The sequence below is a fragment of the Aulonocara stuartgranti genome (genome assembly GCF_965226115.1).
Source record: "Aulonocara stuartgranti genome assembly, chromosome: 20".
NCBI classification, from domain to species: Eukaryota; Metazoa; Chordata; class Actinopteri; order Cichliformes; family Cichlidae; genus Aulonocara; species Aulonocara stuartgranti.
The window spans coordinates 31,957,349-31,982,446 of record NC_138956.1 but is presented as its reverse complement, the minus strand read 5'-3'; the positions used below and the strand labels follow the sequence as shown (position 1 = coordinate 31,982,446).

The following is a 25,098-nucleotide window of genomic DNA, read 5'->3' as shown; positions in this document are numbered from 1 at the left end:
TTGGCGACAGTGGGAAGGAAAAAATCCCCTTTAACAGGAAGAAACTTCCAGCAGCCCCAGGCTCAGGGAGGGGCGGGGCCATCTCCTGCAACTGGTTGGGGTGAGAGAATTTGCGCACAGTTTAAAGTTTATTGACTTTATTGTTTCACTATTACACTTTTTCCTGTTTTACACGCACTTCTACTCCATTGCATTTTAAGAGCCAAAGTACTGCAGTACTTTCAATTTGACAGCTGTATTTTAAAGCTACTTTAAGTTTAGAAGCTACACTACACTAAAAAAAAGGAAATAAGGCTTTTAAACACATTGACACATGACACATTCTAAGGAAGCATCAGATTCTCACAGGTTAACTATGAACTTTCTGAACTCCTCAGATGTTTTTCTTTAAATAACTGCAATAAAATAAACAATGCAAGACCTAAGTAGAGTTGCTTTAAAAAAAATTTGCATATTTTTTCCCCTTCCATTAATCATCTTGCAACCCCTCACATTTTATGTTGTCCCCCTTTGGAGGATGCCAGCACTGAGTATTGCAGTTTTTATTAGTAGCTTGAAACCTCCCAACTTCAACCACCTGCTGGTATTAATAAATGCACAAACACTCTCCTTACAAGTGTATTTTAGTGATGATAAGTTTTAACTTTTTAGGGAGCTAGCAGAGGCTTATCTGAATTCTTCTTCCATGACTAGCTTTTTCACATAAAGCCACATGGCGCCATCTTGTGGGCGACTTTGTAAATGATCCGTGCACAACAGAAGGGTTTCTTTGAAAAAGAAAAAAATACACTTGCCACAGGAAATTTCTCTCCACTTTCTTTTTAAATAAACTGAATCAGAAAGAGCCATCCTAAACAAACATTTGAGCAACAATTAAAAGCTTTCATCATAGGACAGCCTTGAGCTAAAAGGTTATGAGAGTGCAATATGCCAGTGCTTAGTAGAACATAATGAATCCTGAATGATGTTTTGCCCTTTGATCACATCGCAGGCCTCAATGGCGCAATTAAGGCAGTAATTAATAATAGATTATAAGTCCACACTGAGTGGCAGGCAGCACAAGAAGCACGCTCAAATTGATTTAGCAAAATGGGAAAAAAAGGGGCTAAAACTGTAATTACATCAATCAAAAAGTGTGATTAAACAAAACCTCTGGGGCATAGAAAGACACACACACACACACACACACACACACACACACACACACACACACAATTTTACAGCCGCTGGCCTGTTTGTGCCCTCGCCTGCCAGCTCCAGACAGGCAGTGTATTCCAGATTAGATCAAACTCCAGGTTGCCCATTTCGTTTCTAAAAGCAGCCATTCGGCACTTTGTTACCATGACGACACTCCCAGTCTGGTCTGCTGTCTGCCAGCATAAAAATAGACAAGAGGTTGTGGTTCAGTTCAGGACTTGCCGAGATGATCGCGGACAACAGACAATGAGGGGGAAACAGAGTATGATTAGACCACCGTCGTCAGGCTGCTGCAGCACTTGACACACCAACACATTAATCAAAGTTTGATGATGATGATGATGATGCGGCAACAAGCTGCAGCAACTTCGTGGTTTATTTTATGAAGTGTGCGCAAGACTCATGAATCATAGCTTGATCTGCTGTGGCAGGAGTTAACCAGGGGCAAAGTCAGAGGGGTGGGGGCAGCGGTGGTACTGGCCAACTCTAAAGGATCATCTTCAACTGGATATAAAAGATGGATCTCAAAAATGAAGCCAGTGTGGAAGCGGTGACTGCTGTGGTTGCAAACATAGTCATTATAAAACAATGGATGTACCCACTGTTCAGAGTAGTTCCATTATGAAACCCTAGTGTGAGCGTTATCGCTATCATCATCTTGATGTTTTGAAAGCAGACGTGATGTCTAAGAGTGGGTCTGACTGACAAACCAAGGACACTGCACACTCATTGGCTAATTACTTGTGATTGACAAGTCGTTAGCTGATGATCATATGCTAAATAATCCTTCCCTTTGACTCTAATAATGACCATGTTTACATAATGAACTTCATATTCTACTCAATGAGACTTGAAACTAGTGATTGGATGATAGATTAGTGATTAAAAAATCAGAATAGGGTTTATTGAGGTCACAGAACAAGGGAGCCGGGGGCTGTTTTCTCTTAGATTTCCAGTCTCTTGCCCTCCTGCAGTTTTAAGCCTCTTTACCTTTCAGATGCATCCATCTTTTACCAAAAGTAGGGCTGTTGTAGAAGACTATGGGAACATGTCCTTGTGCTCCCTTGATCCATGCACTCAGTATCCTCCTTCCTGATGGGTTTATGGACTCAGCCGTGATTTTCAAGTCTTACTGAATACGACATGTTTATTTTGTACATTATGGTCCTCATTAGTCACCATTGGGCAGCATTACAAAGTAAGTTCAGCATACCCAGTATATCTTTTGCTTATCTGGCTTAATTTACCATAACATCAGTAATCAGGCTAAGCACTCACATGAAAGGGGTTATAAACTCAAAAAGATAAGATTTTTGCAGTTTGTTGCCAGTCACAAACATGGACACGTCTGCTGACAGCAGAAAAAAAATCTCTTTCAAATGAAGAGAAGACTGTAATACTAACAATATGAAAAGGTTAAAACACATAAAACAGGTTTAAAACAGCACATTTGCTGCAGTCAATGCAGCGATGTGAGACAGGCAGAGTAGCCTGGAAGACTGGAACAGCGCTCTGTAAATAAAATCAGTTTAAAACCAGAGAGAAAAGCTGGTACGAAAAACAAAAAGGATACAGTGTGTCATTAACCACAAGAAGATCTGACTGCAGCTCCATTTTCATTTATAATTTAGACTTAAATTATAAATGGATGTGTCATTGTGATGAAGATATGGTGTTTAAGGTCAGATGTAACCCTGCTGGACTGAGGGCATATAAAGAATAAATAAAAATGTCATTCAAACCATTAAGTAGGCTGACTTGCAAATTTTATATAAGGTCAACAAGTAGCAAGGCTTAGGTACCTTTAGCCAGGATTATATATCTATTTTAAGGCTTATACAATTATAAAAATTGATTTAAACTTGGAGAGGGGAATGAGACAGGCTTAAGATAAAGCAGAACATTTATTTGCTAACTTTATTTAATCAGGAAGTAACATTGAAACCAAATCTCTTTGAAGCCATATAACTCAAAGCATCTAATAAAGGCATAAACAGTATAAAATACAGACTCTACATCATAATATATAATATAAAAATAGCCTTAACATAAAACATTAATGACTTCTAAGATGAAACACTGACAGGTCACTGTGGTTCCCTGGTCATGAACCCAGCGTTTTTGTTTCTTGTTTATTTATATTTTGCTTGGTGTATTTTATTATATCTTCCAGAAGTCTGTTTGAGACCTACATTTTAGGTTCTCTTTGGATTGGATTTCTGGATGTCTTAGTTTCATATACTGTGGTGTTGCCTGCCTAAGATCTGTGTTATCTCACTATTTCCACTGTGTCCTCTGATTTTTGTATTCCCTGGCTTGCTCCAACCATCTGCCAGATTCTTCCAGACAGTTAACTATGACAGTTTTTAAATTTAACAATAAATATAGGCATGTTTGGGTCTTTCTGTGAGTTATTCCATGCATAGTAAGAAAATTCAGATTCCCCACATCTCTGACAACCTGGGAACATCGTAAAGCAACCATTTAGATAGCATAGCTAACACCTAACACTACAAAGAGCAGAGAGATGCAACACAGCTAAAACGAGACATAAATGGACTGCAAAAAGATGTTTTAAATGTGTCTTTTTCATATACTGTGGGATCTCATAACCCCTTATGTGACCCCACCTCTGCATTCGTACATTTCTAAACTCAGCTTTGGGGTCAAAGGTTGTATGTTAGAGTCATGCGTGGATGCTCTTGCAGTGAAAATAATCTGTTTGCCCACATCAGAGAAATGCAATCTCGTTCAAAGGTGCAATGCAGCGTTATTGACTAATCACAGCTGTCAGGCTGGGAACAGAGCTCCACTCTCAAACCAATAAGTTAGATCATCCCAGGGGACCAGTGAAGCCATAAATGTCTAAATCTTGCTTAATGGAGCAAATGCACCAATACAAACTTTTTTCTTTTTCCCTTTCTTTTTTTTCTTTGTAACTTAACTTTCCATCTGCCGGCACAGTCTGTTTTAATGTCCTCTGCTTTTTCCTCTTTTTATGCTTTTGTGTGGTTCTGTTCTTTTGCATATTCCACTTATTTTGTTACTAAGCCTGTCGCTATAGGTCATACCAGAGCAGCATTTTGTGTTTCTTAGATAAACTACTTATATCGCACTTCTTTTAGAAACAGCATTCCATTTCTGAGTCAGACTCTGCTCCATGTTGACATGATTGCATCACATAATGTCTGCAGATTTGTCAGCTGCAAACTCATGCTGTGACTCTCCACTCCAACCGCATCCCCAAGATGTCCCACTGACTTCAGATCTGGTGAGTTGTGAGCCATGTTCATGAAACCAGTTTGACTTTTGCTTTATGGCTTGGTGCATTATCCTTGCTTGAAGATGGTAAGCCAGCCACACAGTCAGCAACAATACTAAAAAAAAACACTGGCATTCACACTGTGACCGTCAGTAATAAGAGGACCAAAATGTGCCAAAACAACATTCCCAACAATATTCAGCCTGGACTGTTGAAACAAAGCCAGGCTGGTCAGTGGACTCATGCTGCTCATGCCAAATTCTGATCATCTGCAGCCTCAGTGAAATAAATTGAGATTCATCCGACGTTTTTTCCTGTCTTCAAATCTCCAGTTTTACTGATCCTGTGCCCACTGCAGGCTTGGATTTCTGTTCTTGGCTGACACAGCCTTCTGCTGTTGTAGTCCATCTGCCTCAATGTGTTGTTTCACTCTGAGTTGCTTTTCTGCTCACCAGGGCTGCACAGAGTGGTTACCGAGTTACCATAGTCTCTCTGTTGGCTCCAAACACTCATTTAACTCTAGAGACTGTTGTGAAAATCCCAGCAGATCAGCAGTGTTTAAACCAGCCTGTCTGGCACCGCCAATTACGCCACAGTCACCGAGCTCACATTTTTTCCCGTTCTGATGTTTGATGTGAGCATTAACCGGAGCACCTGACCTGTGTGTGCGAGATTTTATCCATTGTAGTACCGCCGCATTCTAATCTGACTGGATAATCACATGATTATCCAGGTGTGCAGGTGTTAGCCAAGCTGTATTTTTTTGGCTTTTTTCACAGCAGATGTTTCATAGCAGGGGAAGCACAGGTGTAACCGATTGCACCGAAAAACAACTGTGCTGTGTAGTTGAGGTAATTACAGGGTCGTGGTATTGTTCATGCTGGTTCACTGTCATGGCTTACTGGGATGTTTGTTGGAAATGAGCCATCGCTACCAAATCTGTTCCTGCTATTTTCTCTCAAACATTTGAAGAGGCTGAATGTTGGAGAGCTTAATCATGCAGGAGGGGCTAAGTGTACAACAATAGAAACCAAATGAGGCGCTTTGGGCATTTGACGTCTCCAAAATGTCAGGTTTTGGATATGTTATAGATGGAAGGATGTGCTGCAGATATTACATGTCTAGGCTTGGGAACACCTCAGTATCCCAGCAGGAGGAGGAAGTGACTGCTGCCTCTGATACCTGGACTTAGATAAGCAACAGAAAATGGATAAATACCAATTTATGATTTCTGCTGTTTAGTGCAAAACATGCCTAAATGGTACACAGCCATTATCAGATCAGTTGGGTGTGTTGTGGCCTGCTAATAGTACTGATTTCTGACTAGTTATTACTGATACTCATGTTTTCTTGTTCTGACTTCATATATTGGCACTAATCCTTCTTGTACTTCCTTTCAGTTTGGTAATATTATTTCATTTTCATTTCTGTCTTGAGTTTATCATTCCAGTCTCCCCAGTGTCAATTTGTATTGTGTTCAGTTTGAGTTTTCTTGTCTTTGTATTTCGTCTGCTGGTCTTATTTTCTGTTTTACTTGGGTTAATCAGTTCCCATCCCTGTGACTGTCTTGATTGTTCTCATTTCCTCCCCAGCTGTCTTGCCTAATCTACCCTTTGTGTATAAATAGTCCTGTCTTCCCCTTATTCTTGGTCACTAGTGTGCCATGTCTGTGCTCCTTGTGGGTAGCTGGAATTAGTTTTTGTTTTTTTCATCAGCATAAAAAATATGATTAATTTTTCTGTCTTTTTCCTCTTTTTAAAACCTGTTTTAGTTTCCAAGTCTCTGTGCTCTTCACTCTGAAGGAGGCTTTATTATTCTCAAGGCAAAATTTCACTTGCAGTCAGTGTAGCTACAGGTGATCTAGACATCCAAGACAAATGCAGCCATTGTTACCAAAATTACTGTTATTATTTTAGAATATTGACATTTTAATCACTGTAATGTGAAAGATTCTTTTTTTAAACTTTCCCCTTTTCAACAAAATGTATGAATTGAATGTTTGAATGTCTGTCAAAGTTTTCATTTTATGGGCAAGTTTATGATTGGTGGGAGGAATGCTGTGCATGAGTATCATGTCGTATAAGTGATGATGACTGATGATTACTACCATTAAAGTAATCCATTGCATTACAGTTTTACCAGTGGACAAAAATAATGTGGTAGAGTTTGTTTGCAAAGAAACAAACACTCTGCTTTTACCTTCTTGCACATGTTGGTTGGATATGCAGCTGGAGCAGCTGGATAGTGTAGTGGTAAGACTACACACCTTTGGAGCGGGAGTTGCAAGTTGCAAGTGATTCCCACCCGGTATCCAGTGAGAGTCCTAGCTAGGCCCCTGTGCTAAAACCAAGCCCAGGAATGGCATGGCTACGTCTGCAGCCTGTCCGCAGCTCGGACATAGAGCATTTCACTACATGTACCCTGTATGATTGTGTATGTGACAAATTTGTTGGTTATATTTCATTAGTCCTATTTACTTCCTGAGTTTATTTACCTTTTGTTGCCACACAGTTTCCTGATACCGAGTCTCTCCAGGTACAGTCATCTCCAGTAATGTGTGTTAGAGTCACAGCTTGAGCTTAAATCTAGCTTTGTGCCATTTCTGAGCTGTAGCATTGGCATCTTTGTCTCTCTCAACACAGCTCACAGTTGCTTCTTCAAAATGCTAAGAAGATCATCTTAGCAGCAACAGAAAGTTAATATCACCCAACAGGGGATTGGATTGGCTGATTCCATTATTCAGCTGCATGTCAAGTAGTTGCAGGAGACAGAAACCTTAAAGGTGTCAGAAACTGAAAAAGAAGCTAAAAGCTGTTTACTGAGTGCTAAACTTACAAAGTATGATAAAGTTTCTTTGAGTAAAAAAGTAATCGGAGTAGAGCGGCACTTGTATCGAGTTCTGTTTGTTCTGTATTCCTTACATGTCTCCGGGAGTGTGTACAACAAGTACAAAGTGAGTGCAGCACATTCACTTTTTTTGGGATAGAGAGGGGTAAGAGGCACAAGGCTCCTCCCTGAGAGTTTGTGAAAACATTCCAGCAAAGTGAGAGCGGTCAAATAATCGGAAACTCTCCGAGTGGCCTCTTACTCTTTCTATGCCTCTCACCTTTTTGCATGTGCAGCTGAAACTTATTCTTCTACTGCACGCCACATATGAGCATTGATGGGTTGTTTGACACTAAGGACAACTCTGCAGAGGCAAACATCAACCCAAAGAATCCTCTAAAACTTGGAGAAAGAAAGAAACTCAGCTGTTCCATTGATCGGCTTACAATGAAGCTGCTGTTTGCCCTCCTCATTTCCACTGCCTGGACTTTCACTGGTGCCCAGTATTACTACCAGGGGCTGATGGATTATCTGGAGAACAGATTGTTGGCTATTGAGGTAAGAATCGACTGTCCTTTAAGTGACTTATGCTTTAAATGGCAGCTCAGATCTCTGTGTAGTCATAAAAACATCATAAACAACAGTTGACTGCCTCCTCCTCTTTTTTTGATTTGAATTTAATGCCTTTCCTAATGCAAAGCAATTAATGCGATGTCTGCCCAGCTCATCAGCTCTACAGCAGCCTTCGGGGGGAACATCATTTGATGCATGCAGCCCTCTCCTTCTCTGTCCAACAATATTACATTTTCTTCAGGGTTTAAGATAGTGACACACCAGTAATGAGTACAAGCCCAACCTTTGTGGCTGTGGCATCAAACATCCCAACAGCCTAACCGAGAAATGTGTTCTTCAGAGGTAGAATGAAGCTGCAGTAAACAAAGAGCCTCGAGGAAAGAATCGAATTACCGAGTGTTCAGTATTGTTTTTCTTTAAAGTGGCTCTCATGAGGCTACATGTTATATCAATGTCATGAAAGTTTGTGCAAGTCAAACACTTATGTTGACTTGAGGATTAAATATCTGCTCACCTAAGGGAGTAATTTAAATAATTCCTTTATTCTTTCGGTTTACATTTACAGAGTCAAACTGTGTGGCTCCGTTGCAACGATGTCATCCTTAAAACTGTTATAAGCGTGAAATAAATACATTTAAAATTAAATCCCACTCACTTCCCCCCTGTGGTCTCAATTCCAATATACTGGCTCAACCTTTGCATTGATATGAACACGGCAATTCATCAGCAAGCTTTCATTGAACTTTCCTTTCCATTTGTCCACAGGCTCACAGCAATGTAAAGGAGGAAGGAGGCAGGGGAGCTATCAGTTATTACATCTCAGTCTAAATAATTCACCTGTCACTCTCACTGTGTCAGTCATGTGCTGAGAAATACAGTGCTCCTTTCTATTTAGTTTAGGCGATAATTGATTGATTGAAACAGGGAAATCTTACCCTCCCACAGTGTTTATAGTTGGAAACACGACTGAGTCTTCGGCTGTAAATGCATTATCCTTACCAATGTGAAAAATACTAATATACTAGTTTCTAAAGTTTACTTGCTTACATTCACCAGCCACTTTTTTAGTCCTCCACGGCCGCTATACCCTCTACAAAATGCCTTGTGTAGATTAGTCAGTGAAGCAGACTGATCAGCCATCTATCCTCTTATCTATCCTCATACATCCTCTATACAAGGGCGTAACCATCGCTATCCTTGCATCTGTCCATTACCAGCCATTTCCCACTCAAGTTTCTTTGTTTCTTTTCCTTCTGACCAGATGCAGCTTTCTGCACCATCGTTTCATCGTCCAGCTCATAAACACACCACACTGTGTTTATGAGCTGAAAGAAACAATTTCCTTGTTACTGAAACCAATTCTAAAGGTCGATTTCACTAACTCATCTACACTCATTCTCCACTTTATTCTCAAAGTGATTAATAACACATTTCTTCTTAATGTGGCACGAACACAAAGTGCTGGAAACATTCCTCTGAGAATTTAGTCCATATTGACATGCTACTGACATCTGTCCAGCACATCCCTGAGGCGTACTGTTGGATTGAGATCTGGTGACTATGGAGGCCATTTGAGTACAGTGTACTTATTGTCATGTTCAAGAAACCAGTTTGAGATTATTCGAGTTTGAGACATGGTGTGTTATCCTGCTGGAATGAGTCATCAGAGGATGGATACACTGATCATAAAGGCATAGGGTGGTCAGCAACAATACTCAGGTAGGCTGTGGCATTTAAAGAACTTGTATTAAGGGGTGTAAGTGTGCCAAGAAGATATCCTCCAGACCATTATCTATGCTTTCACATTATTCATGCCACATTTGCAGCAGAACTTGAGACTCATCTGACAAGGCAAAACTTTTTCAAGCTGCCATTCAATTTTTGGTGTCAGTTGCAGCTGACTGTCCTCGTACTTCTTTCTTGCTTGGGGTTTGTTGTAGATGAACATTAGAACCAGGTATATACCTCAACTCATTATTCATCTGTCAGCTTGCTGTCAGTTATAACTGTAGAAATGCACAGATGTTGCGATAAAGGAACCATTCATTTACTGGTATCTTCCAATATTTACAGTCTCAAGTGTGATGAATTCGATAGCTCACTGTAAGCAAGCCTTAGGTTTATGATTGTAACTTTTCATAAGTATTCTGCGTAGCAATTTAATACTATCTGTTTAATTGTGCCTTTTATTGAGGCAGTGCCATTTAGTTCCATTTTAAGCTTAAAATAGTCAACATGCTAACTTTACTTATACCAAAGATGGACATTTAGGTTATAAACCTGAGACTTGCCTGAACTCAGTGGAGTGTTTCCAGTTTTGGTCTCTGACTGGTGAACCACAATGAGAAATGTCATGCTGGTAGGATACATATTGGGGGATTGGGGGATTAGGGGGATTGAAAATTGAAATTACATATACACAGACTCTATTCAAGTAACTAGCCATTACAAAGCAACGTGGCAAATGGAGAAAAATAGAGCCAGATCTGCAGCAGCTAGAAGATCAAGATAAAGGTGGCACAGAGGACATGAGCCTGCAGGCTGAATGTGGTTTGAATGGTCATTTTATTTGCATTCTTTCACCGATTTAACCCTTTGTGTTCAATATGTAACCAAAATTACAAAACAATATGGCATTTTAAAACCATACACCAAAAAGCAAAAACATGGTTACTTGCGTTTCCTTAAAAAGTCCTACCACTTCTTCAATGGGAAAAATAATAAAAACCCTTAAGAGTTTAAGGTGAGTGACTAAATTATTTTAGAGATCTTGCCAGTCAAACCCACATCGGGAGCAAAAATTACTTCTGCTAACTTTTCCTTCTTGTTCATGTCATGACATATAAATGTATTCTTTCCGAAAATGAAATCTTATTTTTCCTGGCATTTATTTCCTGCAAGTTACTCTTCAAAGATAATTTATCTTGTGGAACACTTCCACAACTTCAAATCAAATCGCAAGAAATTTTACTTTCAAAGCCAAAATCTCTTCCTCCTACATCTCTTCTATAGATGCAGTTGTGTGTCCAATTTGCATTCAATCTGCAGCAGGTTGCATCCACATGCAATAAAAAAACTCCACCAAAATAAATCACAAAATAACAATGCTATATACTTCAGAGAACAATAGGCCAGAAAAAAATGTTTCACTGATTAAGTTCTAATTGAATTTTATTATTCGATTTAAATTTAATTAACTGCACAGCCCTACAAAACACTGGAAGAAAACTGCATAAAGTGATTTGCAAATGAAACTCACAGATCTCTTCCACCATGCTTTTATTCTGAAGGTATTTTCTTAAACTTCCACTCCATAACAGCACAGAGAGTTTGTTATCAAACCTGTCCAAATGTAGACTGGTTTTCAAAGGGCACCAAGGAAGAATTGGCTCTAACAATACAGTCCTGGGCACAGTTGGCACAGATACTGTGTTGGTGTAAAATAAGTAACAGTAGCACTCAAAATAACTGGGATTAATTTTCTAGATGAAATGAATGTTTGCAAAGATACTATAAAGATGGACAACATCAAAGCTTCCTGGAATTAAAACCAAAGCATCAAAGAAATTTACTCTGAAACCACACAGAGTGAGATTGGTCATCAAACAGACTCAAAATTTTACATCAGCAGCAGAAAATGGACAGGATACATTGTTTATACTGTTTTCATGGCAGGAATTTTATTTTGTATCAAACTGATGACCTCAGCGTTTGCTACAGTGTAAACACAGTTTTTTTCCTTGTCATCTGGTTTGAATAAAAAAGAGACAAAAACACATATTCCAGTACATTTTTACACTTGTGTTGCTTTCTGCACGTCTGACAGGACCGCATGCAGCTGTGGCATGAGCAATCCCATCGGTACCACACAGAGATGAAGGATTTCAAAAAGCTGACTGCCGAAGCCATGGATGGACTAAAGAATCACCACAGCATGCTCTTCAAAGACTTGGAAGGAGCAGCTGCTCGAGTGGACCGAGTGGAACAAGAGGTGGATTACGTGGAAACCCAGATGTCCCCTCGGGCCTGCACGAACAGGGCAGATAAGGTAGTGGAGCAGGAGGCCTGGGAGATGGAGGAAAGCAGAGGTGAGGAAGAGGAAGAAGAAGAGTGGGAGGAGCTGCAGTCTAGAGTCTCTGGTGAGCTGCGGGGTACACATACATCTCAGCAAAAATGTCTTCTTCAGGTCTTTGATCTTTTATTTTAATTCACAGTGAAGGAATGACACAGTCAGATCCTTTGGGATGTATATATTTAGAGCTACACATCTACAGGACCGGATTCCACACCATTCCTTATGCAGAGAGAGTCTCGGAAGAGCCATGCCTCTGGAAAATGGGAAACAAACACGGCACTGTTACAAGTCATTTAGCAGAGTGCTTTGAGTCACTGTGCAGTCATGTTTTCCAGTAGAATTCTGGCTTTATGCAACTCATTTATTTCCGCAGAGCTACTCCCCTGTTTGCACTGTTTGAGCGCAGCGTTTGTCATTATAATCATCACGTCCCAAGGCGAACTGCTGCAAACGGTGCTGCAATACAACTGCTGCACTGAGTCATTAACTCAGGTAATACTAGCTTGGTTGAAACATGATGTAAAAAGTTGTGAAATCAGTTTTTAATTCCTACTCCACGTTGGCAGATTTAAGTGAATGTGGCACATTAAGCCGAAGATGTATAATTTTTGAACTTAAATGGTTCCAAAAACTAAAATCCCCCAATGATAGATCATTAAATTGCTTTGGTGCCATTTACTCTCCTTGCAAGGCAAATGAAAAAAGTATTGATTTCTTTATTTTACTGGCTGACTTTACAAGCCAATCAATAACACATTAATTCAAGGATTAGGCTGTAATATCATAAACCCATTGCTTAGGCTCATAATGATGGTCATACACAGTATTCTCAAAATCAAAATCAAGTCTATGATTGAACAACAGCCTTCTATATTAGCTTTTGTGTGCAATCTATTCATGGAGGGAAGGACAGAAAGTGACCTGAGGTCAGTGACATTATTCTCATGTTCGCCGGAATGATCTCTGCACACAGTTCTCCATTGTGAACGTCTGTGAAGTGACCCAGAATGAACTTTACTGCATTGTAGAGACCCAGTTCAGCTTCTGCAAGCACAATGCTGGCATACATGCCATTGGGGCTTCCGTTTTGTGTATATTTTGGCAAAAGAACGATATTAGTCTTCTTTCTCTTCATTCTGCCCTTGTGCTGCACTCATATGAGTCTGAGCCCAATTCCCCGACTGGTTTGAATTTGCCTTTAATTTAGAGAGCCAGATAGAAATGACCACAGGCTGCTGGGTGAAAGGCTGCAAATACACATTTTAGTTGAAGAGTTGCACTTTACTGAAACATGCTAATGAAACTAAATAGGAAAAATATGTTTAAATTATGTTTTTATTAATTCCACTATTTTTTTTTTGTTTTTTTTTACATTTCTATATATTTATACAATTCTATAATGTCTGTTTTGACATGAGGTTTAGAATATAGATGCAACTCTTTCCAGCTGTTTTCCAGTTTGGTCTGTTTTATTTCCCTTTAACCAGGTAATCAGTCACATGGATTACAGTAAGAAAAGCAATTACACTACACAGACAATGGCACATTAATGAGGGTCGATTAAAAAAATAGCTCAAACTTACATCCAGCAGCTCTCTTGTGAAACAAATGGACTAAGCGAACTTGTGATTTTCATGTTACAGTCTCAGTGTTTCTTGGAGCAACTGAATAAAAGCGTTGTTCTGGTGGCAGACAACGCAGACATGCCATGTAAAAGTATAAACAGTCTATGTTGTAGGCTCTGCATAGATTCATGTATAAGGCTAAGTAATCTTATAATCAGTCTATGCTGTTAACAGAGTGACAGTGACAATAATGTTGTTGTCACAGGTGTAATTTATGGAGGTGTTATCACTACATTTTTAGTTTACAGCTTTTGTTATTTTGTTATTGCTTTTGCTATTATTATTATTATTATTTGTTTTTTTAAATGAAACTATCAGAGGGTATTTTTTTCTGTGGTAGTAAAATTGTAGAGGAACAGTATGATGGGCACTGCAGTAAAGGTTATTAAATGTTATATTTTGTATTAGGTACTTTTTATCTGAAATGATATTTCAGATAACCTGAGATAGTTACAGCTTATCATATAAACATTTCAGGTTTCTGGCATTTTCAAACAGGAGGTTTGTTGTTGCTTTTTCCTTCCTTCTAGAGGAAATTTTGGGGGTTTGTTGGGCAGGTCTGGGATATTTACTGGAAATGGAAATGACCTGCAGCACTAACAAAAATAATGTCTGGTATTATTAACTGACTGGCAAATATGATCTGCAACTGGAGCAGCTGACTAGATGGATGTACTGGTCAGTTAAAAATATATGTACATAATTTAAAGTATATGCAGTATATGAATAGTCCATTAATTTAAAATAAGTGAACATAACCAGTGGCTCTTTCCACTTCACCAATATCCTCTTCTGTGTGTTTTTTCTCTCGCTGCAGACTGTGTTGAAATAATTTCTGCCATCCGATCAGTGAAAATCATGAAACGAGTGGGCAGTCCCAAGGGCATGTGGACCAGAGACCCGAGATCCTCCAAGGTTTACATTTTTAATGGCACATCAGGAAACACCATCTACCAATTCAAATCTGTACTTGACTTTTCACGCTCCCTGGGAGTCACAGGCAGCAGAAGCATCAGGCTTCCCTCTGAATGGAGCGGCCCTGGTAGCGCTGTTTACAATGGCTATTTGTATTACATAAAGCAGGAGGCTGAAGCAGATATGCAGGTGGTTAAATATGACCTTCTGAGTGGCTCAGTGACAGAAACTGCCATGTTCCCTGTGGAGGGCCGTGCCACTGTGTACAACCTCAATCCAGAGACTGTTGCAGACCTTGCAGCAGATGATGGGGGTCTCTGGCTCTTGTATGCCCCCAGTGACAGTGAACCAACCATCAGCCTTGCAAAGATGGACGCTGCCACTCTTGATATAGAGCAAATCTGGGACACTCGATGCCCGCGGGAAAATGCAGAGGCGGCTTTTGTAGTGTGCGGGACTGTCTATGTCGTTTACAACACCCGTCTGGCCAGTCGCTCGCGGGTTCAGTGTGTCTTTGACGTCAACGACATGGTGCTCAGTGAAGAGGCTCCACTCATCTACTTCCCCAGGAGGTACGGGGCCCACGCTAGTCTGAAATACAACCCTGAGGAGAAGCAGCTTTACGGCTGGGATGACGGCTACCAAATTATTTATAGACTGACCATGAAGAGGAAACTCCTGGCTTGACAGCAGAGAAGTGGTGTCATATTTTCAAAGACATATAAAAAATAGTAACAGGGAATTTATATAGCCTATCCACCTTTTCCCTATTCATGTGATACTTTGTTTCTGCAATAGTTAAACCACATAACATCCCTTTCTTCTCAGAAGGGTTCTTTTTAAATTATAGCCTTTTTACACTTTGACTAGAAAGCTAAGATTTGCATAAATTTTGATTTTTGTCTCATTTCTAAAGTGTGTTTTTAAATAAATATGAATGTTTTCACAGAAAATAAATGATAAGATGACATGCTAATTACTGGCCTTTGGCTGTGGTTTCACATTTTAACTGAAAGGAAGGTTATCTGAACAATTAAAGAGTGCACCTTTGAAGTAAACGGAACAAAAACTTCTGTCCCCACCAAGAGAACCTATTCCTCTTATAAGTGTGGTGTCTGGTCTTACTATCAAGTCAACAACTTAGAATTTCTAACTGTCTTCGAGATGCGTTGGAAATGACTGTGTGAACTTCTGCAAAAACAAAATAAAAGGAGGTCCAGTGTAACCTCTACCAGGCAAAGCTGACACATTTTTAAGGAATCCACACAAATGACATTTTTAATAGTTTTCATCATATTTCTGTGTGCATAAAATCTAAGCTGAGACATGTAATACCTTCAGTGTGTCCTGGGTGTATTCTGGGGGCTCATACCTGGAACAGCTTATTTAGGAGTTGCCCAGGAGGCATCCCACCCAGTCAGATACCAAAACCGCCTCAGCTTCACAGAGATGATTCATATCATGAAGAATATCATCTACCGCTGCCATTTCCAGTTTAATAAAACATACAGATTCAGCAAGCGCAGGCTTCACAATCTTTGTCAGGGTAATGAGAAACTAGTTCATCAGTTGTTTTGCTAATAAACACCTTAATCTTCATCGATATATTTAATCCCCAATTGATGTCATACAGTGCTGAAGACTTTTAATTCAACTTGGATTTCTTTAAATTCTTCTATTGGCATGCCTGTTTTTTTCTGAGCTCAATGCTTTACTTTTGATTTTTATATTTTAATATTTTAATCAAATTTGCCATTAACACATAGTTTTATGTGCAGTGAGGTAATACTGTTATTTGATTGTAAAGAAATTCCTCTGTCACTGGTCATTGCCAATTCGTGGTAAATATGATGATCACTGTATTAATTTATTACTCGTCCTCACCAGAAAAATGAAGATGTCCAGCAAGATGCAGGAGACTGTCAACATACATAAAAGAATAATAGACCAGTGAGACTCTAATCTTGTCATTTTGCATTAAACAGTAGAACATTGAGGGATTTTTTAAATTTGTTTTTTTGTTGTCTGTGCGCCTTTCTGTCACCAGTTTTTTAATAAAATTAGAAGTTCTTAGGTAGCCCATTCTTCTGTTTGTGATGTTTGCTGGTGGCTGGAAAGCAGCTAATATGTGAATTAATATCTGGTGGTAATTTTGACTTACACCCAAAATAGAAATAAAAAGTTTAAGACAGGCAGTAGTGTTATAATCTGTCTGATGTTCAGAAATACAATCTAATGCTGATGTCGAACTGAACCATTTCATGTGCTTAGTTAAGACGAATTCAAGCGCCAGCTAATCAAACATCGTTTTTCTTTAAACGCCCCAGTGCTGCCAGCAGCCAATCAAAACCCATTATGTAATTATCCAGAGAGTGGGATAATTGCTTATACAGTTTAACATCTCAATAAAGGGGAAGTTGATTATTGCATCTTGCAATCACCCTATTTTACTCAAAAAGGGTTTGCTCATGCTAACTGATAGTGGAAGCTCAGTTAGGTGAGCTGTGAGTGTTTGGTAGTTGTTGCTACGATGATCATGTGAGCAAAGATGCACCCCAGATGTCACGTGCTGAAACAACATGTATGCATGAATCTTCAGTCCTCCAGATCAGTGCGTTTTAAATCAAGCTACCTTTAGTGTGTCCCATTTTTTAAGCAGGTCATTCTGGTTATTTGTTTTGGCAGATGTCAAATTACACACGACACATTCCCCAAAGGTCTCCTGGGATCAAACCAAAGATCTTTTGCTTTTGAAGTAAATGTGTAAACCACTGCACCATGCAGCCACTACTGAAACACACTTTAAGTAACAATGATAAACTAATATGCTTATGTTTTTAGACTTCTGGCATCAGCTAAGTAGAACTATCAGTAACAGTTATCACGAAAATGCTAGAGAACACCTCTGAGGGTGATCTGAAGAAGTGGCCCGTAACAAACTCGCAATAACAAATTCAGTTAGTGTAGCGTGAAGAGGTTATTATTTCTCTGCTCTGTTTCTGCTCTTAGAAAAATGCTATTGTGGATTCTTGAATAATACGTGCTCAACTGTTGCAATGTGGAGTGTTAATAAGCAGAACACTTCCTTTATAACAAAAGAAAAATCAATGAAGTAGCCAAACATGCTAGTGAGCATTATTGGAGGCCTTTTCTTGAGGTCACCTTCCCACTACTTGGTGAAAAGCTGATCATATTGACCCCTTATAACTCAGTTTTTACACTCTCACGAACACGAATCCAGTAGAATCAATAACTGAAGGCTCATTATTCCTGCAATGCAACATGGATAACAGTCTTCCAAATCCACATAAAGGAAATACAATATATACAGAGCTTAGCTAGTATCTTAAATAAAAAATGACACAAAACAAACAAAACCATGAAAATGCCATTCAGTTTATTAGAGCCTGTCAAGTCCTAACTGCTGTGTGCTGTGTGTGTGTGTCCACCCCTCATTTAATTCGACCATTAGATTCAGTCGGAATCCCATTTCCTCCGTGCTCAGTCCTGCTTGTTAAGCCGCTGGCTGTGTTGTCATTATATGGTGTGTTTGCCAGAAAATTCTCAGCACAGAGCCTATTTTGCAGAAGTCTTTTAATCAAAGAAAAGAAAATCATGTCACAGAACTGATAACACATCACGCCCCATGGGAGAAAAAAACAACAAGCAATTTTCTGATGTGGATTTTCAGACTTGTTAAGACAAAAAGAAGGCGGTGGAAATACTCTATGCCATTTCAGTTTTTTACACAATGGTTCACTCAGCGTTTGAATCTCCATAATGATCTAAATTCTAAAAGGAACCCATAATAGACATTTGCCTGAACTAACATTTTCTCAAACATTTCTATTATTACAAATACAAAATGCCCAATAAAAAATTGGAAATTCAGTGCTATCGTAACAGTTGGAAGGGATATGAGATCATATCAAGAAACATTACAATATTAGGCAAAGAAGGAAGGTCTTTAAACAGTCCATAAACTGAGGCAATTGATTTAACAGATTTTATCTACTATGAAAACACACCACATTGTTAGACCATCATAAAGTACGTTTTATAAAAGAACAGAAACTACATTATAATATTTCAACACATGTTTCAGATTTCACATTTAAATAAGATATTAGAAATCGATGAATATTGGTGTTAGTCTACAGAGGAATTTCACCATTGAAAACTGCGTGGATGAGAGCAAATTTCAAACATCTGTGAAAGGGGTGTTGATGCTATGATGGATTACACCAAGCACAAACAATAATGCACTGACTCACTCTCATGGTAACAAGTGCCAATTAGAGAAATGCCACTGCTCTATAGATACTGACCTGTCCACCCATCAGCTGCCCCCGCTTTGTCATCCCAGCCTCTTACGGAAATACAGCAGTATTAAACTGCTCTCTCTGGGTAAACTTCCCATGAAGGAAATTACTAAAACAGGCCCTACTCGGTCTGCTGAATCCATCTGCTCATGTCTTGATATCTGTACCCAACTTTTCAATGACATTTTCACAGACTCTGTGATAAACAGCATGTTCATTGTACAGCAGCCTGCAGTTTAAGTATTCCTTTGCCAGAGATGTCTAGACGGTTGAGTGCCATTGCCAAGAACATTGTTAAATATTAGATTAAATTTGCTGTAGGCTGATGTTATAACACAAAATTACTATTTAATAAATGGTCCTCATGTCAGAAATTTTTTTTATCTGTACAAGCCCTACCAAATATAATCTTTAAATGTTGTCTGTCAGCCTCGCTGCTTAACATTTACTCTGCATATTATCATGTCTGGGCTAAATGTCCTGATTTTAACTCCAGAAAATTATGAAATAAATGTTTATTCTGGTTACAAAGCTAAAACAAAAAATCCCTAATTATACAATATTAGCATAGCTTTAGTTAAATTTTGTTTTGTTTACAAAGAGTTGTGTATGAGCATGCAGCAGGTAGGCAGAAAACCACAGAATATCTTTATTAACAAGGGTAACTTGTAGTAATAAAAAATAAGAATATAGTTGCCAGAAAAAAACAGTAAAATAGGTGACTATTTTTCACTGGATTTTTTGCTGGATAGCTAGCGCTCATAACCAGAGATAAAATAACATGAAAGTCAGGTTAGTATGATAAAGGAGTTTCTGTGTGATTGAGGTCCACGTTAAAAAGCAGATGCACAAGTGGTAGACTAAAAATACATCCTCAATGAGAGCAGTCCGGAGGTTCACCACAAAGTAACCTTGAAGGAGAGATTGGCCTATTAAAAAAAAAAAAGTACATTGTGGGGGGGTCCAAATTCATAGGCTGCATCCTCCTGACGGTCTACGTGGACCGGGTCCTCCTTAGGCCGGGTAGACCGGAAGTGAGCGGCTGTGAAATTGAACAGTCCAGCCTTCAGTTTTGCGTCACCAGCTGTCTCGGTGGAGTTTAATAAACTTGGCCATCTGCTCCTTTCTATCTAAAATATAACAGGACACTGACGTAAATTCTCGATCATTCACACGTCTGTTTAATCAGTTTTCCGTTTGACGTTTATTCAGCTGTGTGAAAACTATAACTTTAATCTCAGCCAAACTGATTTACTCACGAACAAATAAAACAGTAAAAAAAGCCAAACAATAACATTTTAAAGTTATCTAAGCGACACATATATAATGTTTAACCTGAGTAGCGAAAGACCGCGGGGGGTTTGAAAATGATGTGCAGAGAGTTTGCTGTTATCTAGCTAGCTAGCTATCGAGCTGGTGGGTAACAGACGCCTCCGAAAATGTCGGCGCACTTTTGCAGATGTGTGATATCTTGATAAACCAAGCAGAGTTTACACGCCCACATTCTCGCCTGAAAATATCTTAAAAGTTTATTTTGTGACCCAGAAAGATTAATAAGAGTAATATTAAAACTTAGTAGCGACCGCCATTGTTGAAAACTGGAATTGGCTGGGCCACACTATGAATTCTGGGACATGGTGGGCCAGGAAGGACACGCCCGACCCATCCTTCAAATTCGGGGAAAACGAGGACGCAATTGTCGGCTGCATTTGGAGGAGTCTACGAATTTAAACAGCCTTTGTCGCGTCGCTGTGATGTAATCGGCCTACAAATGTGGCCTCAGGAGGATGCAGCCTATTAATTTGGACACCCTCTATATGTATTGCTCTTTTCCTCTCTGCTGTAAAAGGCTGATGGAGTTTTGTCGTCACCACACCTGGTGGGCAGGTGGTGTGGACATCTAAGTCTGTTTATGCGATAACTCAAGAATCACATGACCTAGGAGCTTCAAATTGATATCATACGTGCATGTACAAAACATCTTGTATAAAGTTGAATTTCGGGGACCTTGACCTTGGAATCTCAGTGGCCTCGGCGTAAAGGTCCATGACGAAATATTTTCAGTTAAAAAACTGCTTTTCATCTTAATAAGTGTCAAACTTGATCATAAGAGAGCAGTCAAGGCCATGCCGGCAACCAGCTAGGAACTATGAAATGGCTTGTATTCATTTTATGTGATACTGCAATTTGTGCTTCATTTTGCTATCTGCCCTGAATTAAAAATACATAAATAAATAAATAAAAACCTGCCTGCTGCAGCATACTATTAATCTTAGGTGTTTTTACAAATGCACTGAAAGTTCTGGGTGCTGACTTTTTCTAACTATTATATGATGGAGAATCTGTAAAAGCTCAAATATTTGTTGCATTAGATGATCTTTAACCTGTCAGCTCCTCAGTACAAAGTCTGTATGATAATTGATTGTGCTAATTTGGGAGTGATGCAGCTAACAGTCCGGAAGTTTCACGGCTTCTGAATGGTTGTAATGTCTCCTGCATGATCTGTCTAGTCTTTGTTAAAACCAAAAGGTATCATTTCTGGGAGTGACAGAACTTCAGATTATGTCATATTGTGTGATCCATATGAGAAAGGACAGCTTAGGTAATTTCCTGATTTGGTCTCCTGACATTGTTTAAGTACTTGTGAGAAAACTAAAAAAGTCACAGAAATCAGTTAACGTTTGGGGGATTAAACAATAGACTGTAAATAAAAGATGAACATAGCCTCCTTGTTTGAAAAGTGAAGCCAATATGGAAAGTGCCTTAAGCAAGTTTTCTTCCAATAAATAGTAGAGGCTGACTCATCAGGTTGCAAGTCTACAGGAAGAAAAACCCTTCTGCTCAATGAGTCTCAGTAAACCTCTTGTCAAATTTGCCACTAGCATTTAAAACAATAAAGTAGAATGTGCTTTATGTTGGCCTAGGCTATGATTGATGAGCAGTATTTGGGTCATTACTCCAAAGTAATACATCACACATTTCTCATTACTTTCCTCATAAGTAATGTAGTACATTACATAATTACTCATTCGGGAAATTAACTGGTTACACTTGCTAAATTAATTTTGTGTTTTCCTTTAATAATCAGCTAACTATATAAACCCAAAGCTATAATGCACAAACTGACACAAATCCCTGTCTCACTGAGGACAAACATATCAGATCTGCCTTTTAGTGTCACCTACAAACACAGAACCTACAATGTGCTTTCTTTGCTAGCTTTTGCATTAGCATGCTATCTGTGCAGATGCCTGCAAAGAGCCAATGCTGTGTGAGCAGTACAATGTGGCTGTTTCTATTGTAGATGTAGTTTGCACTTTGCCATTGCGCTCTTGTTCTTTCGTGCAATAAAAATAAAAGGAATATCCAAAGTTCCACTCCTTAAATGGTGTAGACCATTCTGAGATTATCATTCCAAATCATCTGATTGTTGTGTAAATATACATTTAAAAAGCCATGTTTGATTTGTTTTTGTTTTTTTAATTCTAAAGAAAAAGTGACGCTTTGGAATGTAAGTAATGACAAAATTGTAACTGTAATGTAAGTACTGAATGTAGTACACGAATATGTTAAATTACTGTGATATTGAAAAATGCTATACTAATATATAATAATATTATATAATGTGTTACTTTGGAACATGGTACACCCAACACTACCGATGAGTCCCTATGAGAGTGGAGTGTTCCTCGGTTTCTCAGCATCATCCACGCCTCTCTCAACACATAGGGCTCCAAAACACCAACATGGTAATGGTAAAAATGGGCAGCTTAAAGCTTCACAACAGGACTTTATTAACCAAAGGGTCATATCACGTTGGCTGCAGACATCTTTTATATACAGTCTATGAGCTTAACATAATTGGATATAAAAAAAACCCGAGTTCATAACTTGTTCAAGTAAGTGCTTAATTAAACTTACACAAATTTAGTATCCATTGTATGTAAGGGTTATGAGGGAGCTTGACTGAAATTGCATCATCGTCACTTGTGCAGCATTGCAGCTGCTAGTCTGTAAAGTCAGTACGATAAAGCAATGCTACGATCCGTTCAAAACTGTAACTCGGTATGATGTCTGGAGTAAAAGGCAGTTGTATCAAACATATCAAAGGTGTATATTCCATAGATATGCAGACTGCATCCATCATCTTTTATCCAACTAAAACTTGAGTTACTGTAAAGAGAGCCAATAATTACCAGGGACCAATCAAATTAATAATACTGATACAGATCAAACATTTTCTCACATCAAATATCCTCCAAATGCCACATATTACAGATCCAGCCTAATTTATCCCTGTAAGTGAATCCAGCAGTATAATTAGACAGCATAAACATCAAGAAAGTTGTTTTTTTCATTTAATATTTTAAATCCTTACCACCAACAAGGCTACATAAATTAAAGTCATTTTTTAAATCTAGCCTTATCATTATATTTCTCTTCTGTTTTTTTCTGTTTAGATAAAACATACATATGGTAACCAGCAGATGCCTGTACATAAAGCTATACACATCCACCAAAATCAGATGAAAAAAATAACATAAAAAAACACAATATGTGACAAAAGTGTTTCTGAAAAGTGTTTTTCTCTGAAAGAAAACATGAGCGTTGGTGGGAGTTTTCACCTGGATAAGAGGGTGAGATTGCAACATCAAACAGAGAAAGAGGTAAGGGTGTGTAAAGTGTGCTCGCATTTTCACTGTTTACAGAAACCTTTGCAGCTCCCTCTGTGAAAACGTTTGTGTGTCAAAATAATATTTTGTCTTTTAAAATCTGGCTGTGCCTTTGTGTGGTAATTTAACCTCCTACCTCTTACGCTGAAAATGGACAAAGACCCGAAAAAAATCTGCAATGCAGCCAATTTGCTCTGCTGTGAAGCCCAATAATCTTGCAGCTTTTCTTCTTTGTCATGTGAAATGTCTGCTTTTGAAAACACACCAAAGCTGCAGTTTGTCAGGCTGACAATATATTAGTTTCAGTCTGATTCAGCCTCTCTTCAGTAAGATGGAGATCTGATAATTGCTTCTGTTAGTGATGAAACTGGAAGTACAGCAAACTCAGCTGGAGCATCACAAACAATAACGAATGGTGGAGTGGTTTTATATCGAATATTTCCAAAATGCTACACTCAGCATCATTTATTCTTATACAGCTGTAGAGTTTTGAAAAAGCTTCAGATCTCTTAAGGTCTTCTCCTTTTCTGCTGAGGCCATGTCCTCAGCTTCCCTCTGTGAAACCTCCACTGCTTTCAAGGAGTGATATCCCACTGAGCTTTTTTCTTTTTTTTTCATCAAACGTCTCTGCAGTGCAATGTTGAATCTTCAGTGTTTAAAAAGTCTCCTGTGAGGACACCAGAATCAGCTCGTCTCAGCTCAGACGGCTCAGTATCTGCAGACTGCATGTCCGCCAAATGACTTCGGGCCATCAAAACACCCACGTTTGAAATTGAGGACCCTAAATTTTTACCCGAAAACAGAGTTGGTTTTACACAACTAACTGATGGACAGTAGTCCGAGATCAGTTCTTGGGAGTGCTCTGGGACTAGACTCGAGGAAGGGAGAAACAGAGGGAGAAAGTGGGAGAGGGACAAACGCTGGGGTTGTATTTCTCCTCAATCAGACAGACAGGAAGTGGTTTAGCAGGAGGACGGAAACCCCCTTCTGGGCTGCTGGGTCACAGGTGGCTCTGCTCAGGGACTGGCTGGGGGCCTGGGTGAAGGGCAGGAGCCCTGGCTGTCAAAGCTGGCTGTCCTCGCCTTCCACTACAGGGCACACAGACACAAGGCAGTGATTTATGGCACATATGTCGCTTTGCTCATGAAACCTCAGCACTAAACATACAAAATCTCATCATTGTTTCTTCTTCTGTGCCTTAAAATGTTGAATTCAAAACAAAGAAAGCTCCCTAATCACCTACACCTTATTCCGCAGAACTTTCTTTTATTTTCATTTTCTTGGAGCTATTTTCCAGAAAACTTTCTTTAATGATGCAAAATGTAATAGAGTCACATCTAGCTGTAAAAAGCCTTATGATTTGGCTGCAATTATAATAGAAATAAAGAAAGCCACAGTTGTTATCTTTAGTGCTGGCTTGTGTATAATGAAATTTGCTTTAAATATCCATCAAGTTTTGGAACGGCAATTTCTATAACGCAGAATTAAAGACTGAATTTGTTGCCATGGGTTCAGCAATGCTCTCACTACTTCCTAAAGTTACCATGGTTTTTAAATTTGCTTCATGTGTATTCTGATTGATAATTGCTTTGTAGCTGCATTTGCATTGAAAGTGGACGTGGTATGTGTT

At 39.0% G+C, this 25,098-nt stretch overlaps 2 protein-coding genes across 5 annotated transcripts in view; one reads left to right on the top strand and one right to left on the bottom strand.

Moving 5' to 3' along the window:
- Positions 1-16,633, top strand: part of olfml3a (olfactomedin-like 3a) — a 39,203-nt gene extending 22,570 nt beyond the window's left edge. For 2 of the 3 annotated variants that reach the window (XM_082519541.1, XM_082519542.1), the window contains 3 exons: positions 4,392-4,468; positions 11,685-11,997; positions 14,376-16,633. In XM_082519541.1, coding sequence (XP_082375667.1) covers positions 4,392-4,468; positions 11,685-11,997; positions 14,376-15,160 — 1,175 coding nt within the window. In that variant the 3' untranslated portion in view covers positions 15,161-16,633. Of the gene's footprint in view, positions 1-4,391; positions 4,469-7,581; positions 7,844-11,684; positions 11,998-14,375 lie in introns of all 3 variants that reach the window. The other variant, XM_082519540.1, reaches the window with a different exon arrangement.
- A 1,357-nt stretch (positions 16,634-17,990) lies between these two features.
- The window catches only part of syt6a (synaptotagmin VIa), an 84,576-nt gene continuing 77,468 nt past the window's right edge, over positions 17,991-25,098 (bottom strand). Inside the window, exon 7 of one of the 2 annotated variants that reach the window (XM_082519272.1) lies at positions 17,991-24,556. In XM_082519272.1, coding sequence (XP_082375398.1) covers positions 24,485-24,556 — 72 coding nt within the window. In that variant the 3' untranslated portion in view covers positions 17,991-24,484. The remainder of the gene's footprint in view (positions 24,557-25,098) is intronic. The other variant, XM_082519273.1, reaches the window with a different exon arrangement.